General features: G+C 34.9%; 1 protein-coding gene across 3 annotated transcripts in view; it reads right to left on the reverse strand.

Moving 5' to 3' along the window:
- The window catches only part of LOC125646836 (uncharacterized), a 26,684-nt gene extending 10,668 nt beyond the window's left edge, over positions 1-16,016 (reverse strand). The window contains exons 1-3 of one of the 3 annotated variants that reach the window (XM_048873392.2): positions 14,631-16,016; positions 14,370-14,541; positions 1,441-1,710 (exon numbers count right to left, since the gene is read on the reverse strand). In XM_048873392.2, coding sequence (XP_048729349.2) covers positions 1,441-1,703 — 263 coding nt within the window. In that variant the 5' untranslated portion in view covers positions 1,704-1,710; positions 14,370-14,541; positions 14,631-16,016. Of the gene's footprint in view, positions 1-1,440; positions 1,711-6,495; positions 6,625-9,998; positions 10,268-14,369; positions 14,542-14,630 lie in introns of those variants that run through there. The other 2 variants (XM_048873390.2, XM_048873391.2) reach the window with 2 other exon arrangements.
- Between the last annotated feature and the right edge of the window lie 6 nt (positions 16,017-16,022).

A 16,022-nucleotide genomic window follows, 5' to 3' on the forward strand; every position in this document is an offset into this window, starting at 1 on the left:
AATGTTACATGTATGATTGTCTAATGTTACATGTATGATTGTCTAATATGTTACATGTATGATTGTCTAATGTTACATGCATGATTGTCTAATGTTACATGCATGATTGTCTAATATGTTACATGCATGATTGTCTAATGTTACATGTATGATTGTCTAATATGTTACATGTATGATTGTCTGTTACATGTATGATTGTCTAATGTTACATGTATGATTGTCTAATGTTACATGTATGATTGTCTAATATGTTACATGTATGATTGTCTAATATGTTACATGTATGATTGTCTAATGTTACATGTATGATTGTCTAATGTTACATGTATGATTGTCTAATATGTTACATGCATGATTGTCTAATGTTACATGTATGATTGTCTAATATGTTACATGTACATGTATGATTGTCTGTTACATGTATGATTGTCTAATGTTACATGTATGATTGTCTAATATGTTACATGCATGATTGTCTAATGTTACATGCATGATTGTCTAATGTTACATGTATGATTGTCTAATGTTACATGTATGATTGTCTAATGTTACATGTATGATTGTCTAATGTTACATGTATGACTGTCTAATATGTTACATGCATGATTGTCTAATGTTACATGTATGATTGTCTAATGTTACATGTACATGTATGATTGTCTAATGTTACATGTATGATTGTCTAATATGTTATATGCATGATTGTCTAATGTTACATGTATGATTGTCTAATGTTACATGTATGATTGTCTAATGTTACATGTATGATTGTCTAATATGTTACATGTATGATTGTCTAATGTTACATGTATGATTGTCTGTTACATGTATGATTGTCTAATGTTACATGTATGATAGTCTAATGTTACATGTATGATTGTCTGATGTTACATGTATGATTGTCTAAGGCTTTTTATTCTAAAGATATGGTTCATATAAGAATTTTACACTGTTTATCCCATAGGACATTAGTCATGAATCACATTACAGAATCAAGTCCGAGGCAACCATACATGCATTATTGTTGTTACAAAGTTTTAGCCCTTCTCCTTGATCTTGATCCTAGATCTTGGCTAGGGTCTTGACACCCACCCCCTTCCTCCAAGGTCATAAGCAACATCTACTGCTTCTTTATTCTAAAGTCATGGCCTTCTCATGACTTGCAAAACATATTGTATAATGACAAATACATCTGATAAAGTAAATTATGTGTTTTATAAAATGTAAAGACTAAAAAATCTCTAAACTGATGGATAATACATTAATAATTCAGACCAAACGCATTGCTACTTATAGATGAAAATGCTACTTTAAAAAATATATTAAACATCAAAATGAAAGTTATTGTGGATCTGTTTCTTTGATAAACATTTGAATTGGAAACTTTGCTATTGATAATGAGAACTAATTTACATGTACATGTGCCATGAAAAGCTTTACCATAATACAGGCAAAGGCCAGTTAGACATCAGTGTAATCACAGCATTGGGAGCCACAACATCAATGGCTATTTCCAACAGCAGAGGAGCGAGGTGGTTGGGTATGCATGATAAAGCCTCCTTGATGAGATCTACATGGCAACTGTTAATTTTCTGACAACATAATTTCAATAAAGAAGGTACTCCGAGCTTTTTCTTGGGTTGTCGTAAATGTCTACAAAGATCCAGATTGGCATAGTTGACCCTATCCAAAGCTTTATACATCTTCACTCTGTAAAAGATGAGAATCACTTTGTTCTATCAATACTCAAATTATTTTTTTCATAAATCCAATTGTAATACTTACTTCATTTCCTATTCATAAGTGCCATTATACTGATTTAAATAAACATAAACTTTTCATACATAAACATGAAGCAACATTATTGATGACATTGTAGCAAACATTTCTAAGAAATTTCTTCCTCATAACAGGATATCCTTTCCAGGTCAGGTAATCCTCTTTAGTACTTGTCTTTGGCTTATTACAGAAGAATGGGTATATCAAAGATTTCATGATGTTACTTACAGCAAGCACCATAGTTGCCAACCTTCAACATGTAAAAAGTGGGTCATGATCCTCTTTGGAAAGCAAAAAATCTGGTCATAATGCATAACGGCATTCATGACATATCTACTAGGATTAAGTGTTATATTTCAAAAATATTTACATCAGAAATGTGTGTATTGTGTACTATTTTATTGAAGAGAAGCATTGTAACTGATAGTGGCACATTTTGTGAAGTTTTGGCAACTTTTCTGGCCCAGCTGTGGTTTTTGAGAATATTTTTAAAGATTTTCCCTATATATTTGTATGTAAAACTTTGATCCTCTATTGTGGCCCTACCCTACCCTCGGGGGCCATAATGTTAAAAAAAAACTTGAATCTGCACTATATCAGGAAACTTTCATGTAAATGTAAACTTTTCTGGCCCAGTAGTTCTTGAGAAAAAGATTTTTAAAGATTTTCTCTATATATTCGTATGTAAAACTTTGATCCCCTACTGTGACCCCAATCTTCCCCCGGGGGCCGTGATTTTAACAAACTTGAATTTGCTCTATGTCAGGAAACCTTCATGTAAATTTCAGCTCTTCTGGTCTAGTGGTTCTTGAGAAGATTTTTAAATGACCCACCCTATTTTTGCATTTATGTGATTATCTCCCATTTGAATGGGGAATGGCCCTTCATTTGAACAAACTTGAAAGCTCTTCACCCAAGGATGCTTTTTGTCAAGTTTGGTTGAAATTGGCCCTTTGGTCTGGAGAAGAAGTCGAAAATGTGAAAAGTTTATACAGACAGACGGGTGGACAGACTGATGACGGACAATGGGTGATCAGAAAAGCTCACTTGAGCTAAAAAGACGGGAAGATCTAAAGTGTAGTTAACTTGAATCTATATTTATTTACCATATGTGAATGCTGAAATATTTCAGCATTACGTTAAAGATTAGGATTCTATACAATATGATATTCTTCTAATCATTTCAAAATTTTGGATATCGGTCACTATCTTACTATCAAAAAATCGCTAAAACGCATCAAAGATGTGTATGGCCGAGTTACATTTTGGAAAATTATGCACGCTTGCATTCACAAAGTAAAAACATGCACATATTTAATATAATTTATAAGTATGAAGCTCTGAATGGCCGCAATAGGTATTTAGTGTGATAATGATCTTGACCTTTGGATTTCAAAAGCAACATGAATCTTGAATATCATCAGGATTTCAAGTCTGATAAACATGCACCAGCAAGTACATGTATAAAGGTTAGAGGCAAGCTCAAATCTACAGTATATAGTGAAAAAGAGACCTTCACCTTTGACCTCAAAATAGGAACCTTCCTCTTTTGGATGTGATCAAAATATGCAAGTCTGACAAAGACGCACCAAGTAGTATGAAAGTTAGAGACTGGACAAGCTCAAATCTATGGCATTTAGTGACAATTAAAGTGACCTTGACCTTTTGACCTCAAAATAGATAGGAACCTTCCTCTTTTGGATGTGATTATGTTAGGTAAGTTTCACAAAGATGCACCAAAAAGAGGAGACAAGATTCGCAGTCTAAGACAAGGCTGTGCCCAGTCCTACTAAGACAGCGAATCTTGTTTCAGGGGTGGAATTTTCCTATCCCATAAGTTTATAATGAAGGATAATTTTTCTCACATTTTATCCAGTTTAGTGCATAAATTCATGAGCTTTGAGAAAATTCTAAATTATCAAAATCCTCATTTGAACTCCTGAATCAATGCAAAAACATACAGAAAACCAGAAAACAGCCAGAAAGAGCATACCTGAAGATGGTTTACACTGTAAGTGTAAACTTAAAAACTCAAGGTTGTCCAGCAGAAAGCTATATCAAATTGAAATTTAAAGAAAGCAATACAAAATATTTTACGTCACCATGTTACGTAAATCATAGAAAATATTTGACATCACGATCAATGAGTGACAAAAAAATCTCACATGGCTGTCTGACATGGGTAAACTCGATCTCACACAGGTGATAATGTGAGACAGAAAAATCTCACTGGATTACGAAAGTGTCTCAAATTAGATAAATCATTCTAAGAAACTTGCAGCTGAAGTGACTATGATATACTAACTCGAAACTCCTCCTTTGTGTGAAGTGTAGAGAATTCATCCGAGGATTGTCGATTGTATGCATCGCTAAAGACAATTCCTTCTTACAGACATTTGTGAATTGTGTTACTTCCTAGCGCACCTTAACATAACCAAAACACCCTGGACGCATTTTGAGCCCTGCCCTTAAAATATTGTATGGGGTGGAACCCACTCCGACTTTCTTGGGAAAAAATTCTGGATCCACATATATATATATATATATATATATATGCAGTTGCACTCCCAATAAACAGGTCCAGTCCAAAGACTATTTCTACCTATGTAGCTACTTATAGCTACCTAGGTATTTAAACCTACTCCAGGTAGCTATTTTTACCTACTTTTTCCTTCACTTGCACTTTGTGTGGCCAAACACAGGACCAGCTACCAAATTTCTTGATTCACTTACACTGATGATGAATTCCACAAACATATTGGACAAAAATGATTACTTTCTAACCTTTCAAATTTGCATCAATAACTACACCCAGCTGTTCCATTTTCTAGGAGCTTAGGATCAAAGCTACGTGATAAGATATCTAGAATGTCTTACAAATCTGTATCAATTTTAAAGTTTACCTTCATGCATTTTTACATTAAAGGTTTTTGGGGTGATTTTTTTTATCAATTTCCTCTACATCCTCCACCCTCGTAAAGTATTCAAATTTACACTCCAAATTTTGCCATGCACATGCACAACATGATACATAAAACAACTGACCTGTTTAAAAGTTGCACCTTAATTATTATTGATTTATATTGTAACAGGAAGGGAGAAAATGCAATGGACCAGACCAGAATTCGAACCCGGGCCCCCTGAATCAATAGTCAGGTGCTCTACCAACAGAACTATCTGGCCACCGTCGATCGATCCCAGCTGACCAAAACATTCCTCACTCCTTTAAATTTCTTCACACCTGAAGACTTCAACCCGGTATCTTTATCCCCTGGCAGGCATTTTCACATGTCAGTTCCAGGGGCCGGTCTATGGCACCAAATGTAACAGGAAGGGAGAAAATGTAACGGACCAGACTAGGATTCGAACCCGGGCCCCCTGAATCTCTAGTCAGGTGCTCTACCAACTGAGCTATCTGGCCACTGGCGATCGATCCCGGCTGACCATAACATTCCTCCCTCCTTTAAATTTCTTCACACCTGAAGACTTCAACCCGGTATCTTTATCCCCTGGCAGGCATTTTCATTTGTCAGTTCCTGGGACTGGTCTATGGCACCAAATGTAACAGGAAGGGAAAAAATGTAATGGACCAGACTGGGATTCGAACCCGGGCCCCCAGAATCTCTAGTCAGGTGCTCTACCAACTGAACTATCCAATCTAATTAAAATCAGACTTCTTAGATTCGCGCTGTATACTCTGCGTAACATCTGACATATCCCAACTAGGGGTCATGTTCATCTGAACTTTATGCTAGCCAATCAACGCGTCGCCAATGAAATCGTCAATGTTCACAATTCAAGGAAAATGGATGCGTTTGTTTGGTTTAAAAGAAAACACATCGCAGCTAGATGTGAAGTCACAATGCACCGTTTATGTCGACTGGCGTTATATTCCTCGCATTAATTAAGTGAACCATCTTGAAAACTAATCAAATCGTACCGTACCATCCCTATTCATACATAAATCGCATTTCACAATTAATTTAATTTGAGTGTATTTTACATCGTATGATTTGTTGTTTGAATGAACGGAAAGGATTAGACATTATTGCGAAGAGTTTAAAATTCCTTATGTGAGAATAAACAATTTTTTAGTGTGAAATAAACTTTGTAGTAGAGAGATTATTTACGAAAAGCCGGGAACTGCCTAAATAACCATCATTGTCTGATAATTCTCTTGAATATTCCAAGCATGTGTTTTAGTGTAAGCCTCTTTTGATAACATTTACTACCTTTAGCAGGTTCAGTCCAAAAACTATTTCTATATGTGGACAGGTAGATAGAAATAGTTTTTGGACTGAACCTGTTAAAGGCAGCAAATATTATCAAAAGAGGCTTACACTAAAACACATCACATGTAATGATATGTTTTTTTTAAACCGTGCCCATGCAACATAGTTAGGTTTATACGATACATTTTTTTTTTTTTTTAATGTCATATAAAATATATCAACATGGTCAATAACTTGGAGCGTTAGAGCATTGTTAATTGGTATCATGTCCATTTCAAATTATTTAAAGGGCAAAAGAAAGAAAGGGTATGAAATTCAACACTAGTAATGCTTTAAATCTAGTACACTGAGATAAGTTATATGATGGTGCCTTATTAGTTACAAATCAGAAAGTAAACAAAGAAAGGAAAACAACAGAAGTTGTTGAATTAATTTGATTAATGATTAAAAATAGAATATTTGATACAAAAGTTAATCGACTTACTCTATTTCCCGCGTAACATTTCCATGAAAATGTAGATTTTTTCATTCGCAGTTTCTCGTTCTCTATTTGCAAACTCTTTCGTTTTAGAAGGAAGATTTGGTCGTCTGAGCATAAAAGACAGAACTGTACCCCAAAACATAAATATTCCGGAAAACTTAGACGGGGAATAAATTACGTTTGAACATATATATTTTGGTGTGTAAATACAAAAGGGGGAAAAGAAGAATAAGAGACAAGTTCTGAGCAGTTTACGATTTCTTATCCTAATATAGAAAAAAGTTCTTAGCAGCTTACGATTTTTTATCCCAATATAATTACACACAAAATACCATTATGACGACTACACTACATGATCAGTACATGGATGAACCATCAAAATCTGTCAAAATCAGCAGAAAAAAAATAAATAATAAAATTATAGTCTAAATCCTATGAAAGATTTTTGTTGCCACTGAGAAACAAATGAATATTGTAATATGTAGATAAACCTCTTCTTTCGCTTACTTTGTTATAAAAATAATATTAATACAGTATAATATTGAGGGTAGTGTTCATTACTTTTTATATTGTCCTGCTTTAATTCCGAGTGGAAAAAATGAGCTGCTAAATTGTGTACCATTCAAATATTCTAATTGGAGTATACATTTTTTCATTAGAGGTCGATAATCCACATCCCTCACCCGAGTGACCTTGGTCCATATTTAAAGATTTTCCCTAGATATATTCGCATGTAAAACTTTGATTCCTTATTTTGGCCCCACCCTACACCCCAGGGGCCATAATTTTTACAAATTTGAAATTTGAATCTGCACTATGTCAGGAACCTGCCTTGTAAATTTACAGTTGACTAGCCTAGTTGTTCTTGGGAAGATCAGTGGCGTAGCTTCCATTGAGGCAACCGAGGCAGCTGCCTCGGTAAAAAAAAACAAAAAACCACCACCTTTTACGTTGTTAAAATGTCGATAGCTTCAGCCCAGACCCCCTGCCTCGGTAATATTCGAACCCAAGCTACGCCTATGAAGATTTTTAAAGATTGTTCAGGACTATATATTTACATTTGCCAATGCACTTCCTTCGTAGATGAATGACAATACTAATGTAATTTACATTCAATTTCTTGTAATATGAAGTCAGTCGCGTAATCGGTTGTTGTTGTTGTTGTTTTTACTTGCGTATGAATACAATCACCGCTTCAAAAGTCAAGTACTTTAACCTGACTTTTTCATGCAATGCAGAGGCGGATTTGGAGCCCCCCCCCCCCCCCCCCCCCCAAATTTAAAAAATAAAAATAGTGTGAGTATATTTCAAGATTGGCACCTAAAATACCTGAGTATTTTGGCTAATACTTGACTTGTACATGTGCCCCCTCTCCCTTTTAGGAAATCCTGGATCCGCCACTGCAATGACATCATAACAGAAACAATCCCCTGCATATGGTGTTTATATCGATACGCAAGAGCTTGTCCTGCGTAAGGTCAGTGTTTAAATCGAGGCAAGCTCCTGACAAACAAGTTGATGGTACAGGGGTTTCAACAGTCTCGATTAAAGCACAGGGACTAAGCCCGTTTTGGGCCCGAACTCTGTGATACCATAAATATAGAGTTCGGGCCCAAAACGGGCTTAGCCCCTGTGGATTAAAGTCAGCATTTCGCAAATCTTATGGTCGTTATAACGATCTAGTTTGCCAATACAACCTATCATTGGGTCAAATGCTGTCTGACGTGTTTCATACCGATTGTTAGACCGTTCTTGGCACACTGATTTTGACTACGCATAACTCCGTTTACCTGATCAGGATATATATAGGGCTCACGGCGGGTGTGACCGGTCGACAGGGGATGCCTCCTAAGCACCTGATCCCACCTCTGGTGTGTCCAGGGATCCGTGTTTGCTCAACTATATTTTTTCTATTGCTTATAGGTCTCTGTTCGTTATCTTCACCTTTCATCATAACAGAAACAAACGCATCAGGATGTTTAAATACAGGGTTTATTTTGTAAACAGATTATAATGAAAGGTGAAGATAACGAACAGTGCCCAATCTCATAGAGACCCTGAAGCGTTCTACTTTACCATTTTCCCGTGCGCTCACCATACCATCACCGCGCGCTCACCATACCATCACCGCGCGCTCACCGTTCAAAGTTTTGCGTTCACCTTTCACCAACCGCTTCCGTTCAACATTCACAAAGCGTTAAAATTCACTGTACGTTCAGCGTTCGTTCAGCGTTCAGTCTTTGCAATGTCATTCGGAACACTAAAGTGAAAGGATCGATTTTGATAGAGAGACAAACATGAAAAAAGGTCGCCTGCGTAAGAGTAGAAGGAAACTTTCTTATTTTATCAGAAATTTGATAGTTCAGTACAAAATGTCTGGATTATCAACTGTAAAAATTCAAAGAAAACTCCAAAATAGTTTCCCGAGATAGCGCATTGATGCGTTTGATTCAATATTCATGATTTATTATGAAAAGGCCAAGCATTCTAAATATTATAGAATGTGATTCGAAACATGCATTTTCTCTGCTTTTCTATATATACATGTGCCTGTATCTGTATGTGTAATACTGTACACATGAAAGCTTTTTGTTTGTGTATGATTGCTGCGTGAATTGATGTGAAATTTGCGATCATTCAGTACTTTTACAAAAATGCACTATGCTTTGTTTAGATTGAATAGTTCAGAACTGTAGAACATGTAATTTCCCGACTCTGGTATATTTTATCATTTATCCATTGATTAAATTTATACATGTATATTTTCTTTTTTTTCTTACCTGATTATGAAAAAGTACAATCAAAGGGAAAACATCCGAAACATTCCGAATGAATAGTTTGTATTGCGTTCACCGTTCGCTGGCCGTTCACATTGCGCTACGTTCGCGTTATACGTTCGCTCACCGTTCCCCAAATTGCATTCAGTGTTCGCTCTGCGTGCGTTCACCGTTTGCTCTGTGTGCGTTTACCATTCAAGTGGGAAAGAAGGACGTTTCAGGGACTGTAAACTCCTACAAGCAATACAAAATACAGAGTTGGGCAAACACGGACCCCTGGATATACCAGAGATAGGATTAGGTGATATATTTCATCAATTAATAAAACAGACACATTAAACAAACATGTACCGTTCAGCTGTTTCATTTTAAACAGTTTTAAATACCATCTGCAACTATGCATGGCTTATACTGCAACCTTTGCAACATGGCGAATTTATAAGATACCTTTGATATTGGAGGCGAAAAAAAGAGGCAGAGTAAATTATAAGCCTATTCACTTTATGGTGATAACCTGTTGTTTCTGGGCAACCTCCATCACGACTATGATTCGGCATGTTCGAGGCTCGAAAAATATGTTCATGTCAGTGTACCGGTGCGAGTCTTCATCAAAATCGTAGAACATAAATCTCTCAAGTGAACAAAAAACTTTCAGTTCGTTTTTATTTTATCTTACACACAATAAAAGTAAAAAAAGAAAGAAAAGAAAGAAAAAAAGACGCACCTCACCTGCACTTCGTCTTAATCTGTCCTACTGCCTCGGAGCGTCTCCCACGAGTCCTAACGATGAACAAGCCGTTGTTTCCTTCCAAAAATCTGACTATGAGCTTAACGTTAACTTGACCCATCATATCCTCCATCAATTCTCTCAGATCTTTTGAATTTCAATCGAAATCTGTGTTCAACAATTGTTTTCAATTTCAAGTATATGTAGGCTAAGACAACGGGGAAGTTTCTACATCGCTGATCGCGAACAAATCACACCGCGAATGTACAGTATAGTTTACTCCGCTCTTCTTGTCTTCAATTCAGTTTGACTTTACGCTCTAAATTACCTTTAATTTACACGTGTTTCGTCTTTTTAAAAATCTTCTATATTAAATATTTATACATGTCTCTTTTTTTCAGATATCGTTCCTAATTATTCATTCGATAAAGTTCTAACGAACTGTGTAGTACTATCGTTATTTCGGTCATCTGCTACATAATCATGGAAGTTCAGTAAGAACAAAAATCAACATAGAAAATATGAATATAAGAAATACAATATCATGTTTGAGTGTTATGGAGATATGACATGAAGTTGGTCACGTGATCAAATCCCATATACGCCCTTCGGGCGTTATAGTAGATTTGATCACGAACAGGTACTACCTTTATGTCCTATCCCAATAACACTCAAAAATGATATCTTAATTTCTCAATAAAATTTTGATTCCCTATTGTGGCCCTACCCCACACCCAGGGGTCATGATTTTAACAAAATTGAATTTGCACTATGTCAAAAAGCTGTCAGTATATTTGAACTTTTCTGACCCAGTGGTTCTTGAGAAGAAGATTTTTTAAATGACTCAACCCTTATGGAGCGCCAAATTAACATAAACTCAAATAATTGAAGATATCTTCAATTATTTGAAGATATCATCAATTCATTTGATGCGCGCAACAATTGAATTAAAAATCTCTTCAAATAATTAATGATATCTTCAATTCTGAATTATTGCGCGCATTGATTGAATTGATGATAGCATTAATTCTTCAGCTGAATTGATGCGCGTTTTAATTGAATTAATGATCTCTTCGAATGAATTAATGATATCAACAATTGAATTGATGCGGGCTACAATTCAGTTGAAGAGAACAATAATTGATATAATGCGCGCATTAAATCAATTGATGAGAGCAATAATTGAAAGGATGCGCGCATTAATTCATTTGCGCATTAACTCAATTATTGCTCTCTTCAATTGAATTAATGATATCTTTAATTCATTTGAAGAGAGAATTCTTTTAGAGAGAGCAACTATATAATTAAAAATATCTTCAATTCAACATATCCACAATTGAATTAATGATATCTTTAATTTAATTGTTGCTCTCTTTAAAAGAACTGATGCGCGCATTAATTCCTTATACAAAAGCACTGTAAATGAATTAAAGATATCTTCAATTGAATGAAAGAGATCATCAAATTATTTATACCGAGCTCTAAATTAATTATTGCGAGCAATATTTTTACTAAATTTATGCTCTCAACAAATGAATTGAAGAGAGCAATAATTGTAATAATTAATGCGCGCATCAAATCTATTATTGCTCTCATTAATTGAATTAATGTGCGCATAATTGAATTGAAGAGAGCAATAATTGAATTAATGCGCGCATTAAATCAATTATTGCTCTCATTAATTCAATTGATGCGCGCATTAATTCAATTGATGAGAGCAATAATTGAATTGAAACGCGCATTAATTCATTTGATGAGAGCAATAATTGATTTAATGCGCGCATTAATTCAATTAAAAGAGAGCAATAATAGAATTGATGATATCTTCAAATAATTGAAGATATCTTCAATTATTTGAGTTTATGTTAATTTGGCGCTCCTTAAAGGACACATTGCATGTTTTTAAACTTTTTAATTTTTTCAGCAAAATTAATTCATTTCATGCCTAAAACTACTTTACATGTGTTTTAAATGAAAAAGTTTGCGTAGTTTTCGAGTTTGAAAGCGATGAAATTCAAATCTTGCGATATGCATATTTTCTTCGATATTTTACGCGCCATTATCTGTGACGTCATATGCGACCTCGAGCGAGAAGATTTGAAAACAGTTGATAGCCATTTCATAAACAGATTAGATTTAATTGACAAACAAACAATTATCACATTAACAGCTTATAAATAACACTACATTAGGGTGTTTTGTGCCGTTTAAGGGTGTACTTGTTGTCAGTAGAGAGGATTTGGACGGGGTTTTTTCAATTTTCGAAGGAAGGTATGAGGGACAAGACGTGAATATTTTTTGTCGGCACAACGACTTTGCCATAAAAACCCCCAGTAGAATTTGTCCCTGTACTTTTTCAAACAAGCACTTGGACAAAGACATAGATAAACTGTGAGAAAATTGTTCTATCGAAGCTACGCACTGTTACATATAGGCCTACGGCATATGCTTTCCATTCTGCTCTCGAATTCAATACACACTCGCACCAACTGACCTTCACCTTGTAACAACATATAGGCAGAACTTTGCTAGCAGTGTCTACCAAGTGGTAGTTTTAAAAAAGAAATTTAAAGATAAAAGATAATTGAACTTTCAATTATAAATAATAAAATATAATATTTCCCGACTTTGAATTGAATTATAATGCTTTCATTTTTTTTTTTAAGGAACGCGTACGTGTTTACGACAACAGCACGCCGCGCTCCCACTTCTTAAGTAACAACGTGTTGATAACAAAAATAATGATTAGGCCTAATAAAATTGCTTTAATAAAATAATTTAAAAGTATTGTGATTTTCACAATAAGTTGATCATTATTATTATTATTTTTTTTTTTTTTTCGAAATGCACCCGTGACAGTAAGCCTAGTTGTCAATGATATATAGGCTAATCGTATCATAATTTAGGCCTATCTAACTTCTCCAAAAATAAATTTAATAATTATTGCACTGTTTATTTTAGAAAAGCAACAACGCTAATTACAGTTGTTTACAGAAATGACATTACCAAATTGTGTTTAGACAGTGATCCCATGTAAACACTATTTACTCGCAAATTTATGCAGATTTCATACTCGCTTTTCTCACTACATTTGGGTCGCTATTTGCATGCACTGGTGGCCAAAAGATATAAGACTCAGGAAATTTGTCAGCATCGAAATAAATGTTATCCATGGTAAATAAATTAGGCCCCTAAAACCCGAGTTTTTAAAAATATCTAACACTACTTTTACAACAAGTTGATCGACGAAGGTCGCATATGACGTCACTGTACCACGTGACTACCTATCTAATTAACTAGGCTTTTTGAAATCGGGGCTTAAATTTAAGTCCGTATTGTGGCTAATTATCGCAATACTTCAGCGAACGAACTATTACAATTAATTTCTATAAGCATAAGGAAGACAAAATGCATATAATTCTGTATACTTTGAAAACACGAGATGTGTCCTTTAAACCCTAGTTTTGCATATTTGTTATTATATCCGCTTTAATGGGACATAGTCCTTCATTTCAGCAAACCTGAATCCTCATTACCCAACGATGATTTGTACAAAGTTTGATTGAAATTGATCCTCTGGTTCTGAAGAAGGATTTTTTTTTTTAAATTGTCAGTGTATTTTCGATATTTCGCTATTATCTCCCCTTTAAGAAGGGTACTTCCCCTCATTTGTACAAACTTGAATTCACTTTATCCAAAGATACTTTATGCCAAGTTTGGTTGAAATTGGCCAAGTGGTTATGGAGAAAAAGATGAAAATATGAAAAGTTTAAGACAACGACAGACAACGGAAAGTTTTGATCGGAAAAAACTCCCATGAACCTTCGACTCAGGTCAGGTAAAACTTGTGCAAAATCTGTACTTTTCGTATCAAAAAGTCTTAGTAAATATGATATTTAAATACGATATTGGAATAACTTGACTCCTCTTTGTAATGCACTCTTCTTTAAGTGAGAGAAGCTGAGAGTCAGCGTCATTCCTGAAGCAAGATAAGGCTCTTTCTCGAGCACAGAATATAGAATTACATGCAACAAGTATAAACATAAAAACTGCTTGGGGTCTGCAGCAATACCTAGCCCAGTAGCTCAGTAGGTTAGAACACCGATTGGTGAACTGTAGGTCGCAGGTTCGAGTACAGCAGGGGTTTTAATTTTTTTCCAGATTACCTTCTACTAAAACTGTATTTTTTGACAAAATAAAGTAAATTTGAAAATTTTCAACTTCAAAATATTGTTGTACCTATCCTCCACTTTTCATCTACATCAAATTTCTCTGGTGTAGCATACCTGTAAACAATATTTTACTATTGTATGTCTAAAATTTCGTCTGCTACAACTTCACCTTGGTCATCGGTGATGCGGAATTGTACCTACATGTACTGCTAGACGATGACATTAGGCTTTAGCAAAAAGGTCATTCACAGGATGTCGTCAAAGTGCATTAAATCCTACACACCACACTGCTTCTATGCCACAACATCCATAGGTGATTGATGTCGGTTTCCAAGTTTATGTCGGGACATCGAAGCGAGGCGTCATTAAAAACCTATTACAGAAATTTATCGAGTCAAAAGAAGCGTTCAGTGAGCTCATGTTTGTCAACAATTACATATCCAAATCCAAACCGTACCTTACCTTCGTGCAGTTCCACATTCTCTGTGATGTTCAGTTCTTTCCGGAGATTCATCTGAGCTGCGTCCTCTGTCCTGTCTATAAATGATTTGCCTACACCTGACGAGTGCCGCCCTGTTCTTCATGTTCCTCCATCTCTGTCTTCTGTTAACTCCGTAATATCCACAGAATATCTTTCAAAGTCGGTCTTCAACGTCTTCACTTTTCAAAAGTGAAAGCGCATCACAACTGTAAGTGTAACATTGCGCACCCCCGTTTAAATCATAATTCCCCCACCCCCTATAATTAGACATATGAAAGAGTTTTCCATTATATACTCCCGAGTTAATGTATAAGTACATGTATAAGTTGATATACTTGCTTTCTAGCGTCTTAATAATTAAAACAGTTCTTCATTTTATGGAACTTTGTTTTGTGTTGTCGTCATTTTGAACATCTATGACGCTTCGTTGTGGACGTCAACAATTTGAAATGTATTGAAACGTGTTGTTAACACAATTCAGCAATATTACCGACCAAAAATGTAAATATAAGTAATAAGGTATCATTTTAAATTATTTATCGGGATATAAATACGAGTTGGTACAAGATCAAATTTTCCATAAAGCCGTTCGGGCTTTATGGAATTTGATCACGTGACAAACCCGCATTTAATCCCAATACATATTTTAAAATGATACCTTATTTCTTAATAAAGACATTATTCTATTGCATGTAGATCTAGATCTAAATCGATACGGTATTTGTGATTTCAAAAAATACATAAATTGTTTTAATTAAATTGATAACGTTACAGGTATATAGTACTTGTAATTAGATATCATATGCTCTTTACAGAAAAAAACCCCATAAAGATAATGACCCAAAGGATTATAAAAGTCGATGTTTATTCGTGATTTTTATGTTTACAATATTCACTGAAATCCCCTCGTGTACCCCATTTGTGTTTTCTGGTTGAAACATGAAAATATATCGTATTTGAATTTATTTTCATAAAATAATTTTGCAAAAACGATTTGTAATACTATAAGTATGTAAATAGTACGCTGGACGAAACTAAAAGTGTATCACAATCGAAAGAAATAACAATTTTAACTGTCGTGTGCTATTTACCTCATCGTCCGTTGTGTTGTATCCGGGTCTTCAAATAGCATTCGGGAATTGTCGGAAACGCTCGCGATAAGTAATTAGGTAGGTTGATGGGCATCCAAACGGTAATTTTACCCGTAAAATACCGGTAGAGAACAAGTTATTCGCAATGTTGATGCTTTTTTATTCAGTTTTACAACTGATTGAATGTTCTCATGCAATTTAAAACTTGGAAAATAATATCAAAACCATAGATACTATCACTTTAAATAACTATGGGAAAATCCACAATTTCAATGCTACGAG

The sequence above is a fragment of the Ostrea edulis genome, chromosome 6, assembly GCF_947568905.1.
Source record: "Ostrea edulis chromosome 6, xbOstEdul1.1, whole genome shotgun sequence".
Taxonomy (NCBI): Eukaryota; Metazoa; Mollusca; class Bivalvia; order Ostreida; family Ostreidae; genus Ostrea; species Ostrea edulis.